This window comes from Cyclopterus lumpus, chromosome 11 (genome assembly GCF_009769545.1).
Source record: "Cyclopterus lumpus isolate fCycLum1 chromosome 11, fCycLum1.pri, whole genome shotgun sequence".
NCBI lineage: Eukaryota > Metazoa > Chordata > Actinopteri > Perciformes > Cyclopteridae > Cyclopterus > Cyclopterus lumpus.
The window spans coordinates 2,219,278-2,238,989 of record NC_046976.1 but is presented as its reverse complement, the minus strand read 5'-3'; the positions used below and the strand labels follow the sequence as shown (position 1 = coordinate 2,238,989).

Here is a 19,712-nt window from a genome sequence, read left to right as displayed (position 1 = left end):
TTGTTACGAGTGGTACTAATAATGTAATGACCTGCAGTACATCCATATTCACCTCTGCCCTGTATCAAAGTAACAGATTAATAAATTATTTGGTGCGAATTATGGACTTTGTCTTTAATGTGTGCTAACCTCATTAAATATTAAAAAAGGTGGGCTATATTTTTCGCTATGGTTAAAACCAACATTTGTAGTTATTTGTTTTTATTTCATAAGGTAGGGGGCCTTAACCCTAACCTGGATAGTCAAGTCCACTCAAGGAAGGACAAAACACAACCAGGTTTTTTTTCATAACTTTGATGATGGACCGAACTAAAATATTTTAGACAGCCAAGTGTCATGAAATTTATCAATATATTGATTCTGCCCAAAGGCAAAAATAATGCGCTGAATAAAACCACACTGGATTTTTGGAGGTTACATATTAAATCTGAATATCAAATACCTATTTATTTTAAAACTAGAGCCTCTACTAAATTGTTGTAAATACAAAGTTGCCAGTTGTATCACCGTCAAAGGTTCCTTCTAGTAACTTTAACTGTTTAAATGTATTCAAAAAGCCAACTTCTTAAGGAAATCCACGAAAGGCTCTCAGACAAGAGGCTGTGGTGTGATTTGAACCTCTCAAATGTTCATCTGCCCCTTTCATAAAAGGTGAGGGTGGATCAGGAGAGGAAATGAAGGGCTTCGCAGACACCTGAAGTAAAGTAGTTTTAATTACGAGCTTACAAGTTAAAATATTCCATTCTGTACAGAAATATTACAAACGGGTGTTTATTGGCACAAAAGTGGCTTTACACTGTGTCGTACATGTTGACAGCCCCGTTCATAAAACACAATCAAATGTAATAATAAACAAATCAATGAAGGAACAGGCCTCCCACTGGTCCACACCAGTCATCCCATGAAAAGTCCACCTGACAAAGAAGACACAAAGGCTGAGCATGCTGAAGATAGAAGTGTTTGGACAGAAGCAGTTAGAGAATGAGTCATACGGTACCCGTCACTTCCACGCTGGCTCCTGTGATGTACCGAGAGTCATCCGAGACCAGAAAGGCACAGACGTCGGCGACCTCTGGAGGACAAAAAGGAGTCCACTGTGTGAGGAAGTCGTGGAAACGCAGCCTGCCAGACGCTTGTGTCGACTACATCCAATAAATAACATTTCTAAAGTGAAAGATCACTTTGAACCGGAGCGTGCACACGCTGAATGTTTTGGAAGTGTAGATTGGAGTGTTTTTGGGAGCTCAGAAAAGTTCTCCTCATTTCCGTTCGGAACATCTACCAAATGAGGACGGAGGTCTGCAGTGAAAACCAACCAAAGTGATGCGTTCACTGACCTGCAGGCTCACCCATCCTCCCCAGAGGCACCAAGGACTTCATCTGGTGAGAACACAAACACATGACGCAGGGCCCAGTTAACTGATGTATACGGTTCCTTTGGTGGAGTTTGTCAAAAGGTCGGTTTGACCCCTGACCCCTGGTGATATGCGGGGATGCACACAGTGTTGGTTTTACTTGCCGTGGTTTAAACTGAATAGCAGCAAACTTTGGTTTTTATTTACCGTCTTATAGCTCGTTAAAATGACACTGTGTTGCCTCCCTGGCTTAAATAATCTTGTGTTCGTTCAATTCAGTTTATTTTGTATAGCCCAAAACTCACACATTTTTACAATCTGTACACATACGACATCCCTGTCCCAGGACCTCACATCGTTCCATCTTCAACTTTAAAAGCTTCGATTCTCAGGAATGCACCAAATCAAATCCACATCAGAACATTTAATATGAATTAATAATTGAATAAACTGCAAGGTTTCACAATGTTAAGACAGCAGTTCAGACCAGACTCATGATTTCCCTGATCAATACCGTGTGTGTGTGTGTGTGTGCGTGTGTGTGTGTGTGGGGGGGGTGGTGGTGGTGGTGGGTGGGGGGGTGGGGGGGGGTGGGTGTTACCTTGCTCATAACCTTCTCTGGAACTTTATCCGTCATGGGAGTCGATATGAAACCTGGCAGCACACAATTACACCGAATCCCAAACCTGCAGGAGAAGAACAGGAAGAGCAGATGATGGAATTATTCTCTTTTTAAATGCTCTGAATGAATATGTGTGTATGTGTGTGTGTGTGTGCATCACTCTTCTCACCTGCTGAGCTCTTTGGCAGCCGTCCTGGTTAGACCCTCCACTCCGGCTTTAGAGGCGCCGTAGTTGGCCTGACCGATGTTTCCCACCTGCGGACGGGAGACAAGGACACGGTTTCATGCAGCAGAGAAGTTCAACCAGCCAGCAGATCCAGACCCACTTTGGCTTCACACTGTTTTTTAGAACAAACATAAGCTCAAGATGGACTCCTCTACGCGTGTAGTGGGCTTTGAGCAACATTGCTGTGAAACTTGTGTCAAGTTTAAAATGACAAGAGTGTATTTATATCTCTTTGGGGACAATCTTCTGGATACAAACTCTAAAGCTCAATACTTCACGTGTAAAACAGAGACCTTTCCCACGATGCTGCCCACGGTAACGATGGATCCTTTGGGTGCTCCACAGGCCACCAGAGCCTGAGCCACAGCCTGAAGGACCAGGAAGGAACCCTGGGAGATGCAGGAGGAGAGAGGACTGAATGAATGTCTTCACTGAGTTCTGCTCTCTGCTCGTCCTCGAGAGACAAAGAGGAGGCGCTGAGCATCACGAGTATGTGACACTCCATGGACGGTCCGCCTGATCCAGTCGTTGCATTAATATTAATTATGGGAGCTGATTAACAGTGTGTGGGTTCTTTTCTAATGAAAGACAACATACGAGTTGTTTACACAGTTTTTATCACAAAGTTGTTATTCTGAGCTGCAGTGACGGAATCAGAGAGTAAAAGCCTCAAGACTCACAGGAGCAAACGCAGAGCAATTCAAATGCAGCTTTCATTTCTATATTTAATCTTTACAACTACGCCTGCATTAGAAGAAAATATTCCACTGATACAACAGTCTATTGCTCTTTACTACTCTGCACTTTATTTTGAAGTCACTACTTTAGTTCCTGTCAGGATCCTAAAGGAACCGTGACTGCATTTTCCCAGCGACCTGATTGGTCAGTGGGCGGGCTGTTGAAGTGAACCTGCAGCATAGGTTACCATGGTGATCCATCCCAGGTTAAAAGCAAGTCAGCGCTGATCTTAACAATAACTCCCTCCCCTAAGCGGGGCGGTTCAGGCTCTAGGTGTCATGGCCGCCTACCTTCAGGTTGACCTGGAGGACTCTGTCAAACTGGTCCTCCGCCATGTTGAGCAGGAAGTCGTCCTGGGTGATGCCTGCTGCGTTCACACACAGTGAAGGAGGCTGGAAGTAGTGAGTCTGCAGAAGGAGAGGAGGACATTGGCTGTCAACAGCAGAGAAAAGTTGCAACGGTCCCTGCAGCACTCGACCCAGAGAGAGCAGCGCGTTGGTGTTTCTCAGGAGAAGAGTCAGATTCAGACTTTAATGTTCTGTCTCTACCACACGCCTGTATCCTCGTGAGCAGCTTCTTCACGCTCTCCTTTGACGACACGTCCACCACTGCCGCCATGTGACCCTGTCCTCTGAGGTCACCCGGCAGCCTCCCGAGGGTCTCGCTGGCCGATTCCTGGCTGATGTCAGCAACCACCACGGAAGCGCCCTCAGAGGCGAGGCGCTGACACACCGCCCGTCCAATCCCACTGCCTCCACCTGGTGGGGAGAGAGCAGCATGACGTGAGGGGGACACCTGAGCAGGACAGCAGATATCCCTAAATGCAGCTTGTTTCAGGAATATGAGGGCGTTATTGTTTCAGAGGGGAGGCTGTGTGTGCCAGGAGTAACTGTCTGGGTAGATCTGTTCAGGACAAGGTCAATCAAGGTCATTTTTTATCCTTTTGATTAGCCCAGAGGTTCAGGCCGCCATGCGCAGTTACCATACCATTATCATCTCTTTGCTTCAGTTATTTTATTATTATACAGATATACATGTTGTGTATTTGTACTGCATCTGGATTGTTTTGCTGCCTCTCTGTTGTGAGTGAATGGAACTGTGTCCATCATAAGGCTTCACTGTCTGCTGTTGGGAGTTTAAGAGGACAAAATGATGCTCCATTATTGATATTAGAACTAAAATGCATATATTCATCCACGTATGGAGCAGAAGTGCTGTCAGGTTGCTGCTTCACTGAGTTACAAAAGGAATGTCTTTGGGTCCTGGAGTGCTGGGACATTTGAAGATTTGGATTGTGGGACTCATTTCTCACTATTTTTAATTGACAAAATCCAGATTAATCCAGAAAAAAAAGGTAATCTATAAAAATCGCAGCTCCAGTTAATAATAGCCCTTTGGCTCAGTCCTGGTGGCACTACTTTTGTCGTGCGTCTCTCGCCGACCCTGAACTGCGACACGGTTACTCAACAATGGACGTTCACAAACCAGAAGCACTCCGCTAGCGTTAGAGACCGCAGGGGGGAACAGAAACGTACCCGTGACCAGAGCCAACCTTGACATGAGCCTTGTGGCGGCCGCCATGATGGGGTTTGTAGTTTGTAGCGGGCGAGCGGCACCACGGGAGACGCCTCCGTCAGCACCGGGCAGCGGACGTATCGAGGAGAAGTGGATACAGCGTGGGAGGCCACGCCCCACTCATTCCCAAGAAGGTTGCCCTGTGGCACGTGAAACGAAACAAGTTTGAAATGAAGTGTCTAACCGGATGTTCCGGCGGTCTTCCGCATCCATGGGCCCATAGAGCATGCGCACTGGCGTTTTATTTCAACCCGAATTCCAGTTGCGTCGCCTCGTTTTTTAGTGCACGTCACTGTTTAGGCTCTCCTGATTTAAGAAAGGGCTATTAATGCCCTACAATATATATATATATATATATATATATGTATGTATATATATATATGTATGTATATATATATATATATGTATATGTATGTATGTATATATATGTGTATATATATATATGTGTATATATATATGTGTATATATATATACATACACATATATATATACACATACATATATATATACACATATATATGTGTATATATATATATATATATATGTATATATATATACATGCACATATATATATACATATATATACATACATACATACACACATATATATATATATACATACATATATATACATATATATATACATACATATATATATATATATACATATACATACATATATATACATACATATATATATACATACATATATATACATACATATACATACATATATATACACATATATATATATACATACATATATACATACACATACATATATATATACATACATATATATAAATATATATACATATATACATACATATATATGTATATATACATACATATATATATACATACATATATATATATATATATATATATATATATATACATATATATACGAAAGGGCTATTAATGCGTTCGGGCTGTTAAATTATCTAATATATATATATATATATATATATATATATATACACATACATATATATATAAAATATGTTACATTGGTATGTTTACTGGCGCTCACTGAGAATATTAGCATGGAGTAACATTGGGCCAGGGATTGCTTGGCGTTGCCTTGACGGAGTGAATTGAACCAATAACTTTTATAAAATATGTGTGTTTTTCGTCAATGCTGATGCCAGATTAACCTGGTAAAGCCAGTATCAGTGCATCTATAGCTAGAACTGCAAGTGCAGGTTGTAACATTTGTTTGATCTGTCAATTGTATTGTGTTTTTAAAAATACATTAGCTAAATAACAAAAATATTCAGCTGCATGCAGCCTTCGCAGAATACGGCTTGTTTTTATACTGTAAAAATGTATTCAATACGTTTTGTATATTCATGTTACAAGACACAAGTTAAAATCTAAACACAGAAAAGAAAGGCAACAAAGAAGCTGTATCTATATATTTATAAAAAAGTATCATTTATTTATCAAAAATGAAAAATAAAGAAAAATAAAATAAATCACAGTTTTTTATGGATCACTCCGCTGCATAATTGAGGCCATATCGATCTAGCTATGACAACTATATTCCAGGTCTACATTCTATTAAAGTCTGAAAAGACCATTTACCCAAAATGTTATTTCACCTGTGTGGAAAGAAAACAGGTGGAAAAAGACAAATAGGGGGATTAAAAACAACCCCTCAAGAGACCCAGCGGCCAAAGAAACGGAGATCTTTGAGATTGCAACTTTTAACAATTTGACAAAAACTAGAATTTAAAAAAATTAAAATTGAACTACGGTAGGGAAGTAAAAATCCCAACTGTAATGCTAGATGTATCTGAATACCCAATGTCTGGACAGGAGGGAAAAGCTGCGCCAACAAATGATCCTTGCGCGTCAGAATAAAATGTCCTTCAGGGCAACAGACTCAGGTGTTTAGGATCCATAACTGGTCCCGGTATATTTCAAATAAACAAATCTTTGGATTCAAACAGATGCTAGCGTGGAAAGTTCGTAGACTGTGGGGTCCCGGTGAATGAATGCAGTTTTCGTGGTGATGCATTCAAGAATGTCTTCAATCTGAACTGCACCTCTTTTGCTTTGAGCCGTGTCAGAATCACGAGGAAGCATTTTTGTGCGACAGCTACTTGAAGGAGAAGCCTTGATGTCGACGCGTCCCATGCAGAGACCAACACCAACACCGGGGTAGCCCTCCACTGACCACCCTGCTCTCAGCTCCAAGACCATCGGTTCCTCGGGTTTTTCCCAAAGCGCCTCGATACCGGAGTTTCTACTATGCAAACATTACTCGACGAGCAAAAAGTGCATTAGTTTGGGACTATTTTCAGCTGTGGGTGAATACACATTTGGTGCTCTCGTGAATCCAGCTGCAGCAGGACATGCATGTGGGACTGACTAACACCACAGAGCACTGGAACACTTCATTATAATGATGCAACATGTCACCCAGTGCACCAGTAGAGAGAAGATATAGTAACAGTAACTGTGTAGGTCTTTGTTGACAATAAGACATATAGAATATTGCTTCACCTCATCCTTAAAACATTTGTGTATGAGACTTGTCAACATTTACTTGTCATTTAAACCAATAACTACCTGGAAACTATTGCAGACATTGGTCTGATTTTTTTAAAAAGCAACTTACTTTATTACAAATCTAAAAAATAGAAATATATTTGGAGAGGAACAGAAAAACAGAAAATCTTTCAATTGTTCTCTTATCAAACCACAAACCAAACAGCTCACTGGTTCAATGCACATCATAAATAGCAAGTAAAAGAATAATAATTTATACAGCCCACTACCTCCCCTCTCTGCTTTATGAAAGGAAAACAAGATTGAGATATAAAAATGTAAACAAACTGGCAGCTACCGAAGCCTTCGCCAGTTGAGTGTCTGTGAACCCCCCCATCCCGATCCCCATCCCCATCCATCAGGGCCACGCCTCCGGCTGTACGGTTCATATTGTCAGGCACTGGTTTCTTACCTAAATCTCCTCATTTCAATGCTACCAACAGCTGATGCATTATTAGTGTTGCACTGGATGGCAGAAAACACGGTGACCGAGCTTTGGCTGTTTGGACCGCCCAATAGATTCCCATCAGGTCATCTTTACTGCACCCAAAAAGGACAAGGAGACCGGCGAGGTAACCATCAGCCGACGTCTCTCTGCTTTGAGAAGATGGCCGCTGTACTCTCTGGTGCTCACAGCAGAACACGAGGACTCCTTGATTTTCCCAAAAAGAAAACAGAATCATGTCCTGTTCAAACAGCGTTATTTCAAATTTTAGGTTTAAATTCTTTTTATTAAAGTCTTTTACAAAAACACTTGTCTTGGCTTTTGTTTGGTTGTATGTATCAAGTGACATGAGGTACTAAATTCATTGTCGTCTCTGTCTTGCACAGCTACGAATGGCAGTTGTGCATTTTGTAAGCTTGATATTGTCTGTTTGAATCATACTTATGACAAAGGTTTCACAATTTTGGGAGAAAAAAAGCGGTCTTTTTCCTCTTCTTTCAAGCCGGCAGACAAGGACAGTGTTGACAATGCACCCTTTCAGGAGGAACAATGACCTAGAATACAGGTGAGCTGTGGACCAATCTTGCAGCACAGTGAGAGGTCAAAGGTCACTCGGAGTCTGACAGGACGATGACCTCATCTGGGTCACACTGTGTGGCCACGTTGACCTGGAAACAAACACACTACGTGAATACAGTGTGATCGGGGCTAATGGTTTTCTTGTATTTTGTTGAAGGAAATCTAAATTGATCACCCAATTAATAAATAAATTCTTGAATTTGATATTCATGGAAATTCTATTTCTAAAAGATTCTGTAATGGTCATTCTGAAATGCTATTTCATTCTTAATTTGAGTGTTATTGTCATATTTTCTTGTTTGTTTGAAGCATATCCAAACAACGTCTACTCGTAGAAGGAAACACGTTTTAGTGTTGACAGGAACATCAAATCTGTGAGAATGTCAGTTTAAACTGATTGGTTCTTCTTTTCATAATTTTTATGGGGGGATTTGTCTTTTTGGGTATAAAAAATAAATAAATACAATACATAAAACATATAGTGACATTATATGGATTGTTATGGAAAGTCCTAACTTTCCATAACGTGCCCTTATATGTGCCCTTATATGTGCCCTTAATAAAAGATGAGAAACACCTGTATAGCATAATGAAGAACAACTTAATGAAAAAAAGATATAGAAATAAGATTTAGAAATGAGACAAAGTGGTGAACTATAGCTGGACATTCTCAGTTTCTATGAACACCCACCTTGTTTTTCTTGGGGGGCGGCGTCGACTGTGAGCTGCTGACCATTTCATGGGTGGGCGTGTCTGCCTGGGTGGACTCTGCCTGCTGTAGAGAGTTGCAGCTGAAAACGTCCATAACCAGAGGGATATCCACCTCACTGAGGCATGTCGAGTGGGATGGGGGGGACAAAGAATTTTGGAGAGAATATAAGCGGTCAAAGAAAAATCAACTAGAAAAAGAAAACAAAAGGGTTAAATACAGAGCAATATTATTATTAACTAGCATTTTATACGAGCCTTGATCTAGAGTTACGTGCTCTGAAAGTGGCATTATTAAATGCTTCTTGACGATGAATGCCAGACTAACTTTATCTCAACCTCCTCCTCTGAGTGTGTTGTGCAGCACGAGCTGAAACGAGGAGCAAACTAGAACGGAACAAAAAGGTCCAACATGTGGTGGAAATCGAGAAATACAGACAGATGTGTTGTTTCGTTAAATTGCAGAGTGATTTGCTCTGGAAAAAGTAGCTGTCTGGCTAGTCGATGTTCCTTGAGAGATCACACAGGTACTGTTGTTTATTACAAGACCAGCTTGAGTCCCGGACCAGAACCCCATGACAACAATCAGTAATTTCACCTTGCAAAACACGGGGGTTGCTGGTCTACTGCTGCGTTGATTGTTAGTTAGTGTTATTGTGCGACTTTGGTGAATCTGAACTAACACTATGTCACACAACGACACAAAATCAACTCGCAGTAGACCAGAAGCTCCTGTGTCGCCCGGTAAAAGGACTTTGGCTTTGAGGAGAGCATAAATAGCGGCTTCAGAAAGGGCTGTCTGATGGCAAGATAAAGCAGTGAAAATATTCTTAATATAGCGTACACAGGTTGCTGCAGGTCCTTCCCCAAAATGGGAGAACCAACCGCCATCTACTGTAAGTAATACTGTCTATGAATGAGAACTTCATACAAAAAAAACATGTTCTTTTAAGCTCCTCTTTCCTGTTTTTTGTTTTGTCTAAACAATTAAACTGAAAATGTTTCAAACCGATCCACCAAGGCATGTAATGTGTACTTAAATAGATTCATACCTACTCTGAGAAATAACTTTACATTTATTGAATTGCAGTGTTAATAGACACATTCATGTCATGCAGTCCAACTCTATCAGTAACAAAGGCGTACAGTACCTGTCGTGGATGAGTATGTGCTTGTTATTTCGGGAGTTCTCTGATGTCACGTCCTCCCTCTTCCTTTTCTGGTTCCTCGTGGTTCGGAGGCTGGGCGGCGGCGACGTGCCATTCGTAGTCTGTGTGTTGCAATTTTCTACGACGACCGCGGGCAAAGACTCCCCGTTGGCTGTTGCCGGAGAAACGCCTGCAGGGTCCTTTGTGACTTTGCTGGTGCTTACCAGCACGACTGAAACATGATTGGAGGGATCAACGGGCTCCTCTGACCCTGCATGGTTACCATTAGACAACGGCGTCTGGTCATCAGTCTGCATTGGCTCCGATTGGCTGGGGCTCTGTCTAGGGGAGGGGAGGTCAGACAGTGGGGAGATTTGGGGCTTGCTTTCATCAGAGAGAGGACTGAGTCCACTTGCGGGCTCCTCTTCCTCATCTTTCAGGCTTTCTTCTTCCCCTGCAGAAACCCCTCCTGCCAGCTGATCCGTCGGAACCTCTGTGTTGGTACCATCACACGCTGGTTCCGCCTCGTTAGCTTCGGCGTCCTCGTTCTCGTCACAGTCTACAAAAAGGGGGAAATTATTGCAATTAAATCTTTGTCTCTTCCACTAATACGGTCAGAAAGAATTACTCTAAAAACTAAACCAAAATATGTCTAATGTTGTTTAAAAGTAGCAGGAAACTGGATTTACCATTGAAACATTTTAGTGAATATCCCTGCTCTTACCCGGTCCATCTTGCTGGGTGCTGGCCTGGATTTCTTCCTCAATGTCTGGGTCTGATGATGATTCTTCTTCTTCATCATCATCATCATCCTCCACCTCTTCCTCCGTCGCTGCCACTCCGTTCACCTCTTTATGTCCTTCTCCGTTTTCTGTTTTGTGTACCTGAAAATAAGAGGCAATAAGATGTGTGAGGGTCAAATGGGAGGACAGGAAGAAAGTAAAAAAGGAAACCGGAATGAAAACAGAGCCGTCAGAAGCCGGTTATATGCATCAGAATCTATTTCTCTAATGTTGAGTTCTATTTTCATATCATTTTATTTATTATTGTTGTGAATACAGTTGAAAGATCATGAGGATAAAACAGTTCCAGGAACATATTTTCCAAAAGCAGAAGACACCTTTGATGGTTTTCCTCCTTCCTCATACCTCCTTCTCCTTGCTGTCTTTCTCCAGCCGTTTGGCCCTGTCCTGCTCCTCCATATCCTCTTGTTTGATGGCGTAGCTGGTGACGACTTCCTTGAGACGGGACAGAGCCAATTCTCTGTTCGACCGAAGCTTCCGCAGCAGTGAGGGGTCCGCCAGAGCCGGGTCAGGGGCTTTAGAGGGGTGGTGGAGAAAAGAGTGGAACAGCGGGGGAAAAGAAGGGATGGATGAGGCGAGGGCAAGGACAATAAATCTGATGAGTCGGATAAGAGATTTTGCACCAGTGGTCCCTGTAGTAGTCTTCAACCGAGTAAAATGTAAAGACATGGTAGTTTCTTAAGAGACAGCGTGAAGGATTTGGTGGCATCGAGAGGTTTGGCTGCCGACTGAATACCTTTCCAAGACTGCGGTCATGTGAGCCGTCGAGGGAAAAACCATGGTCAAACAAACACCAGTTGCCTCAATACCTTAGCAACACTACTTTAGGAGCAACGGCGGTCAGATGGCAGCACCGCGGTTTAGCACTCTGCGGCTCACGTTACTGCAGTTTATCAAGCGTGTCGGAGAACTAGGGTGGCCTCCAAGTAATGAAAGGCCCTCCCTCGAAGCCAGGGTTTGGTTTGCCCCTACTGAGCTGTAGAAACATGGACGTGCAACACGGTGAACAGAACCCGCTCCCGGTGTAGATATGAAGGGCTCATTCTCAGCTAACAAAATCCCGATTCTTAGGCGATTACACATTAAAGAAAACCCGAAATGCTACTCATTGGCAGGCAAGTCATGTTTTATACACTCAAAACAACCTAAAGTGTCCCAAAGTTTTTCAAGCCAATGACTTGGGAGGAAAGTACATGTTTTAGAAACAAGGGTGGAAAGAATTGCACTTCAAAGAAGACTGGAATAGCTGTAGCACAGAGCTGTGAATGAGAAACTGTAACTTTTATTGTACTTACAATCATCTTTTTTGCATTTACTAACAGACCAAGAGTGTCAACTATAACCACTTCCTGCACAGGACAATGGGTGGTTGTTGAAGTGGGATTGCCCTTAAAGGTTTGTTCAAACCAAACAATAAAAGTTAATTATGATGCATTAGTGTTGATAATCTGCTAATGTTGCACGGTCTACCGATACTAAACATACGTTCAAAACAATACGATTTTGCATATATTTAGTATCGATACTTCATTAAAATAGCGCGCGATCACAGCGCACTCACTGCTCTGCTCCCTGTCACTGACACACAGACAGTGAAGGAAAGCCCACTGACACACCTGTAAGTAGTACTCGGAGTAGCTCTCCTGTAAGTAGTACTCGGAGTAGCTCTCCTGTAAGTAGTACTCGGAGTAGCTCTCCTGTAAGTAGAACTCGGAGTAGCTCTCCTGTAAGTAGTACTCGGAGTAGCTCTCCTGTAAGTAGTACTCGGAGTAGCTCTCCTGTAAGTAGAACTCGGAGTAGCTCTCCTGTAAGTAGAACTCGGAGTAGCTCTCCTGTAAGTAGTACTCGGAGTAACTCTCCTGTAAGTAGAACTCGGAGTAGCTCTCCTGTAAGTAGTACTCGGAGTAGCTCTCCTGTAAGTAGAACTCGGAGTAGCTCTCCTGTAAGTAGAACTCGGAGTAGCTCTCCTGTAAGTAGAACTCGGAGTAGCTCTCCTGTAAGTAGAACTCGGAGTAGCTCTCCTGTAAGTAGAACTCGGAGTAGCTCTCCTGTAAGTAGAACTCGGAGTAGCTCTCCTGTAAGTAGTACTCGGAGTAGCTCTCCTGTAAGTAGAACTCGGAGTAGCTCTCCTGTAAGTAGAACTCGGAGTAGCTCTCCTGTAAGTAGTACTCGGAGTAGCTCTCCTGCTCCGGGTTCAAGTGCGGAGACGAGTGCTACGACCCACAATGGGATTTGCTGCTTTAAGTGATCACTATTTAAGCTATCAGCTATCACTTTTTAAGGTATAGAGTTCATGTATTTGCAGGTCAAGACAAACATCCGCAACAGGCTGCAAGGAGACCATCTTGCAGCCTGTTGCGAATCTCAATAAATGGGCCAGACGTTTCTGACTTCCCAAAACGAGAGGCTCTGGAAATGTTCTTTCAAAAGCCAAGAAAAAATACACTGCAGTGACAAAACGTGCACTTTGTGGTTGTCATTAAAAGAAGTTAACACCGTGTTTCCTTTAAGTGTTTGGGTGGGTGGGTCGGTCGATGACTATTAAACATAAATATACCCGTATCGTATTTGTGGTATTGTATCGAATTCTGGTATTGTATCAGGTATCATATTTATGGCAGGTATTTATAATTTCAGTATCGTGACAACCCTATAACCTGCTGTTCTGTTGCATCAGGACAATGCAATGCATTCCAAGAGTCACGTCTGCCACAGCAACCAGAAGAGAGCCTTACCGTCCTTGTATACTTCGGTGAGGCGCGAGCCAAAGTTGTAGACCAGGTCCTGGTGGCGTCTCTCCTGCATGCTGCTCCCGGTCTCTGTGAAAGCCTCCTGGGCGATCTGGTTCAGCTGTCTTCTGCTCAGGCACAGGTTGTGGCGCTCATTAGCACGCAGCACCTGCTGGAGGATGTCTTGGTAATCCGGAGGGTTCTGATGCGCCTCGGGACTGTTGATGTAACGCTCAATCTGACAGGAGGGAAGGAACGTAGGGCAAGGAATGAAATGGTTTCCCCAACCTAACCAGTCTACGGCCCAGCAACAGACACAAACTTGCGTCTTTATTTGTTCATGTAATTTTGCTTCTATGTGAGCTTTTGACTCATATAACTATTGATATGATAGATATAAAAGTTCAACTCAACTCATTTTGAGGTTCTGCAATGTTTTGTATTGTGCTCTAACCTAAATAAAAAGAGTTATAGCAATCAAATCTGGCTGTAAGCAGTAATAACCCTGTTCATGCAAACAGAGGTCAGCTGTCATGCTTTTAAACAGAAATTGAACATGATAGATGGTAGGCCCAACCTGGTGTCAGTTCTAGAGGGTCAGCGCATAGAAAATAAATACTCCAGAGCTTTAGATATACCTGAGAGGGTCAGAGGTCACTACCAATATCTACTACGGGAGCCAGGATAAAGAAAAAACAACCCAATCACACAAGAGAACACAAAGTTTCGCTCAGTTTGTTACCTTCCAGGACACCTAAACTGAATAAACCAACAAGCAGCTCACCTTCCTGTTGATCTCAGGATAGCGAGTGCTATTGTAGGGGAGCCTCTGCTCAATGACTCGGCCTGTTAGTGTGCTGCAGTTCTTTAGTTCACACAGCTTTTCATAAATCTTCATCATCTGGAAGAAAAGAAGTGGAGGGCAGAAAAAGAGGTGTGACTAGTGGTCACACAACCTGGCATAATGGTACTTTTTTCATTTTTCTTGACAGCTTTCAGCAGTGTTTATAACCAGTGGAGCCCCAGGCCTAATCAAACTGCAGGCCGACCTTGCGTTTTAGCCTGTGTTCCTGGATGTATATAGAGTCCTCAGCTGCCAGGTCGTCTAGATTCAGCTCGGTCTGCTGCAGGCGGTAGATCTCGTCATTGTACACCTTCAGCAGGTTCTCCAGGTACGCTATCTGAGAGAAATGAAGAACAGGCGTGAAGGTTAGATGCGTTTCAGACTGGTTGCTTGCATTTTCTATATCAAGTCGTATGTCGGGGATGAAAGGCAATAGAATAATTGGTTTATGGTTTCTCCGTTACCAAGTAAAAACAAATGACAACTACACCATAATGAGGTACTAATAGCATTAAATGAACCCTGATGAAAATCAGAAAATAAATACCTTCATGTGCCCATTAAAAACAATATACATAAAAACATCTATCACAAACCCATTTACTGCAGTGAACTGAAGGAATGGGAGCAAACTCATACTTACAAACTCTTACCCTAGTTAGATGATTCAACCTATCCTTAATCCTTTTTTTATTACAACTTTATTCACTAACTCAATGTCATTGACTTTATTAACGCTCATTTATCATTGGTACCTTTATGCCCTCCAAAGTGATCTTTTCCTGTTCTACTTATAAATCACTGAACACACGTAACATTTCTAATTATTAGTCTCAACTATTATTAATTAAAAAGGTCAAAACCCCAAGCCGAAGGTGTGCATACCCATACTTCACTATCTGAATAATGTTAGTGTTGTAATGTAAATGTAACTCTAGTTAAGATGTGTACATAGCAGTATATGTGTTACTAGTTAAAAGTTATTTATGATAGAATACAGAAAAGAAATGAAAAATAAATTTCCAGGATGAACATTTCTTTAAAATGACGCAGTTTTTCTAACAATATGTTAACAAACTCATTGCAAAATTTTGACTGATAAAATGGACTAAAACATTTTTAGAGAGGTTTTAGTACAGACAGTTCACTAAAATCTTCAAATGGAGCGTTTATGATTTGTGTGTGATATTGCCATTTTCTCATGTAACACGCTATTTATTTCACTTTTATATCACTAATGGTGTTCAATACATCCACATTTCACCAGTAACATACATTAAATAAACCAAAGTAATGCTCTGTGCCTTCAAATCATCATGAAATACTGGCGCATATTATAAAGCAATCCAAATGAGATTGACAGCACTTTTAGTGCACCCAAAAATCATCAAGTACCACATCTGCTTAGACTCAAACTGACCAAACTTGCGTAAGTCGAAACGCCTCCAGGAGAGTTCACAGGGCTTCACCAGAAGATTAGGGTCACGAAGACACCAAAATGGGTGTGTGGATTTCATTCTTCATCAAAAGGTTAGTCATATTTCTGTTCGGTCTCCGAGAAAAAAAAGTTTGGCTGGATGCAGTGTGGTTGATATTTTGCTCATACTTTGGTGGTTTGATGGTTGTGAGCTTTACAAAGATGTCCTGCTTTCGCGTGAAGCATAAAGATAGCGGGTTCAGAATTTCCATAATTTTGGAGTAGTTTCCAAGTCGTTTCCAAGCCATTCTTAAGTTTATGTTTATCTTTGCTGGCTGAGTTGGGTTTGAAGCATGTCAAAACCCAGACTTTGCTGTTTAATTTGGTATATATTATCATAATATACATTAATGATTCATAAAACACATGAACGACATTTAGGCACCATTTTAGTGACCTGTGGGATAACAAAGCCAACAAACACCACTCATCACATGTGTTCAACACTAACCTGTCTCCTGGATGCCCTCTTTGCCTTTTTCTCTGCTTCCGGTTCCTGCTTATTATCTGCCTCCTGCAGCCCTGAGGTAGAAGGTTGCTTGTCCTCTGCTGCCGTTTTCACATTCATCTTATCTTTACTCTTGTCTTCCCTTTTGGGTAAATCAGAGTTACACTGGAGAACACTTGACGTTATGGTAGAAGAGCCAGGTTCAACCTTGGTGAGAGTCTGCCTCCGCTTCACTGCATGCTGCTTGAGTGCAGTGCAAAGTTCACTGATGTAGACAAAGGCTTTGGAGCGCTTGGCCTGAGTGTGAGTCAAACATCGTCCCACGGTGTTCCTGAACTCCACGGATGAGAGATACTCTGGGGAGGACTTGGCATGCTTGGTATGGAGGAAGTCCAAGACCTCTGGGCAGTCCTGGGTTACAGTTGAGCAGTGCTCCACGAACTAGGAGGAAAGAGAAAAGAAAACATGAATGATGAGGAGGCAAGGTGACAGAGGAGGGACACAGAGATACAAAAAAATGTTGCCCCAGCTGGAGCAAGCTTGACACTTACTTATTAACAGCATCAAAATGTCTGGTTGTTTCATGTTAGAATCAGTATTCCAACATCGGACTTAAGTTCTACAGATCAACAAGTGTTTCAGTTAACAAGTGACCGCGTTAACTTTCGAGACCTTTGGTGTCTAATGCACTTTCATATCTTGACAAGTGATTACATTCCACCATACTGCGTTTGCATAACTGCGTGCGCACACTTGCCATAATGTCATAATCTTTACAAATTGTATAAGGTCACTAAGAACACGTACAACCGCACCTAGTCATTCAGGTTTGTTCCAGTTCACACCCAATTTTAAATGTAATGTGTCAATAGAATTACAACTCTGTGGTATTTAGAATTATTTTCAATAGTTACAATGGACGGTTGCATATCTACAAAGATATCATGAGGTACAGAGATCAATGAAATGAAAAGGGAGATTTTCATATATATTACTTCTCAATTTATACAATATCACCAATTTCACCAATAAGTTAAATAAACACAGCTACTAGTCAAAGGCTAAAACACTTTGGACTGGACATGTATATTTGTTTAGACCTTTACCACTGTTATAGCAGAAAGACAACTATTATTCATACGGTTTGAGGGAACCGTTGTTGTGTCAGTTGTGCCCCTAAACCATATAAGCTCACCTCAGTGAACAACCTCTGGTTCTCAGCCTGCAGAACATGTGTGTCTTTCTTCGCGGAGGCAAAAGGTGACTGGGTGATGTGGGTCGGGGCAGGCTGCTGAGCTCGGAGTGGCAAGAACTTTTTGGCTTGTTGATGAGAGGACGAGGCGGAGGCAGAGCAGGAAGGTTGAGGACTCGCCTCATCATCGTCATCATCATCAAGGACGATGATCTTATCTGCCATCGAAGCGGGAGCCACGGCCATCCAAAACACTGGTCGATTTCTGCTCTCACAAAATGAAAACATGGAGAATGCTGATTAGGGCAACTGAAGGTACAAGACGTCAAATAAGCACAAGGATGTTGAAGATCAATATGAAACGTGCAGTGTTGTGGTGGAACATGAGGAATGTGTTGGGTTTAACAACAGTACTGATGACAAATGACTGATGTATACTTTGTATTAATAATCTAAATAAGCTAGTAACTAAAGCTGTCCAGGAAATGTAGTGGAGTAGTAAAAACAATATTGGCTTCAAAATGTAGTGGCATTATAAAGCAGCATTAAATGGAAACACTCGATACAGTACCAACTGCCAACTTGGCGACTTTCTCATTAAACTGTGAATAGCATTCATGTATTCAGACCATCCGGTATAAACGTGAGAAATATTCTCTAATGCACCATATTGTAAGGTATTCCCATGCATGCTACTGAGAGTCTCTCCATCTGCTCAGAGGTCTGGCTTAGCACCTGTATACGTCACTGTATATACAGAGCTGTGTATACTTGGAGAGTAACTTTAGTGGTCGTTGTGGGGCAAGTACGGAGCTCCTGAAGGGACATAGTATATTTTCTGATATGTGGAATGTGGGGGGGACTTTGGCGTTTGTGAGGTGAAACAAAAGAAATACAACTTTTGTGACTCGCCTCGTCAAAGTATTTTCTTTATTCATACGATGAACCTTCAGGGGCTCCGTACCGCTGTTACATGTAACTAACAGTCCGTGTGATGTTCTCCCCTCCCTTTCCTTACTAGATATGTATACTTCATACAGACACAATGAAACAAACTGAAACACGGGACATACGTTTGTGAATTTAGCTACGACTCTAGAACACTTTACCGCGAGCATTATCGGTGGCTTAAGAAATGAAACTGACAGTCAGACGACAAGTAAGCGTGAAGAGCGACGTGACAGAAGCTTGACGCCACATACAACGGTATGTGGCGTCATACAGCTTCGTTACAGATGGCCAACAGACCGAAAGCTATCAATAAGAAATACCGGTTTAGCCCAAAACACATCACAAACAACTCACTCACACAGACAGACCTTACCTCTTGTTTATAAGCCGTTTGACGTGGCAGCGGAAAAAAGAAGGCTTTGCCTTAATACACCATGTAAATGCTGTGTTCAGTTCGGCTAACGTTGGTTAGCATTAGCTAGCTAGTTAGTTAGCATTGTGACAAGTGGCGTTAAGTGTGCGAAGTAAGAAAAATCGAGCCGGAAGAAGAGCCGGCGTGTTGTTCTTTAGGACACAACCCACCGTCACTAGACAAACAAATCCACGGTACTATTTAAAAACAGATTTATTCATCCCACAGACTTTCGTTCGACCAAAACAATGCTCATCAACTTCGCTCTGCCGTTGACTCGAGATCGCAAGTCTGGTCGAAAGTGTACCCGCTAAAGTCATACCAGCACCAACGCCTCTGATTGGCTCATAGACGGTGTATGGCTAGTAAAGTCGTTCGCCACTGGGTGACATACTCCCGTTGAGTACCATCGCTATATTAGTCCAATCCCAGTGTACCCCCTAAATCCTCAAAACAGTTTCAAATAACAAAACGAAATGTTTGATTAATAAATCTGTGTAAAAAAAAATTATATATATATATATATATATATATATATATATATATATATATATATATAATTTCTGCTTGCATTCCACTGATTTCATGTGTTTTTCTGTTCCATCTTTAATCCTTAATGTTGTTGTGTAAATGTAATTTATTGGGCTGTGCCCTCCTTTGTTTATCTTTTTTTTGTATGTCTTCATGCTTCCATTGGCATGTTTAACGTCACATTGCAATGAATTGTGGGTAATTCTCTTAGCCAAAGTCGGCATCTAATGCTGACTTATGGACAGGGTTCATAAAGGGCTCAAAATGTCTGCCAGAGCCCTCAAACACTCAAGTCCTTGAGGGCTTAGGGCTGTCTTGAGCGCGCCTCAAAGACCGTGGAGATTGGGATTGGGACATATTGATTTAATTTTTT

The 19,712-nt window shown here is 41.9% G+C and overlaps 2 protein-coding genes across 5 annotated transcripts; both read right to left on the bottom strand.

Annotated features, from left to right (window-relative positions):
* Window positions 1-695: 695 nt before the first annotated feature.
* Window positions 696-4,725, bottom strand: hsd17b8 (hydroxysteroid (17-beta) dehydrogenase 8). The gene is made up of 9 exons (XM_034546110.1): window positions 4,477-4,725; window positions 3,497-3,699; window positions 3,232-3,348; window positions 2,497-2,592; window positions 2,147-2,232; window positions 1,957-2,041; window positions 1,338-1,380; window positions 998-1,072; window positions 696-914 (listed from the first exon to the last, which is right to left on the bottom strand). Exons 1-9 carry the CDS (start codon window positions 4,520-4,522, stop codon window positions 895-897), a joined length of 771 nt encoding a protein of 256 aa, XP_034402001.1. The 5' UTR covers window positions 4,523-4,725; the 3' UTR covers window positions 696-894.
* A 1,209-nt stretch (window positions 4,726-5,934) lies between these two features.
* daxx (death-domain associated protein) lies at window positions 5,935-19,110 on the bottom strand. 4 transcript variants are annotated; one of them, XR_004610138.1, is made up of 12 exons: window positions 18,770-19,110; window positions 17,449-17,710; window positions 16,257-16,694; window positions 14,534-14,665; window positions 14,269-14,385; window positions 13,491-13,722; window positions 11,101-11,270; window positions 10,677-10,836; window positions 9,956-10,511; window positions 8,788-8,923; window positions 7,959-8,185; window positions 5,935-7,724 (listed from the first exon to the last, which is right to left on the bottom strand). XR_004610138.1 is itself a non-coding variant. In XM_034545028.1 (11 exons), the coding sequence occupies exons 2-11, from the start codon at window positions 17,689-17,691 to the stop codon at window positions 8,126-8,128; spliced, it is 2,244 nt and encodes a 747-aa protein (XP_034400919.1). In that variant the 5' UTR covers window positions 17,692-17,710; window positions 18,770-19,110; the 3' UTR covers window positions 7,783-8,125. The 4 variants fall into 4 exon arrangements, 2 of the variants coding, with proteins under 2 accessions (XP_034400919.1, XP_034400920.1); XR_004610139.1 differs by having other exon boundaries at window positions 8,072-8,185; XM_034545028.1 differs by lacking the exon at window positions 5,935-7,724 and having other exon boundaries at window positions 7,783-8,185.
* Between the last annotated feature and the right edge of the window lie 602 nt (window positions 19,111-19,712).

Excerpts from the sequence above, each read along its gene's own strand:
- hsd17b8 (XM_034546110.1), bottom strand. The coding sequence starts at position 4,522 with ATGGCGGCCGCCACAAGGCTCATGTCAAGGTTGGCTCTGGTCACGG. Across the intron at positions 2,593-3,231 it reads TCCTCCAGGTCAACCTGAAG|GGTTCCTTCCTGGTCCTTCA; the intron begins GTAGGCGGCCAT and ends TGCATCTCCCAG. Across the intron at positions 1,381-1,956 it reads CAGAGAAGGTTATGAGCAAG|ATGAAGTCCTTGGTGCCTCT; the intron begins GTAACACCCACC and ends TGTTCTCACCAG.
- daxx (XM_034545028.1), bottom strand. The coding sequence starts at position 17,691 with ATGGCCGTGGCTCCCGCTTCGATGGCAGATAAGATCATCGTCCTTGAT. Across the intron at positions 14,666-16,256 it reads AGAGGGCATCCAGGAGACAG|ATAGCGTACCTGGAGAACCT; the intron begins GTTAGTGTTGAA and ends CATTTCTCTCAG. Across the intron at positions 8,924-9,955 it reads CACATACTCATCCACGACAG|TGAGGTGGATATCCCTCTGG; the intron begins GTACTGTACGCC and ends GACATGCCTCAG.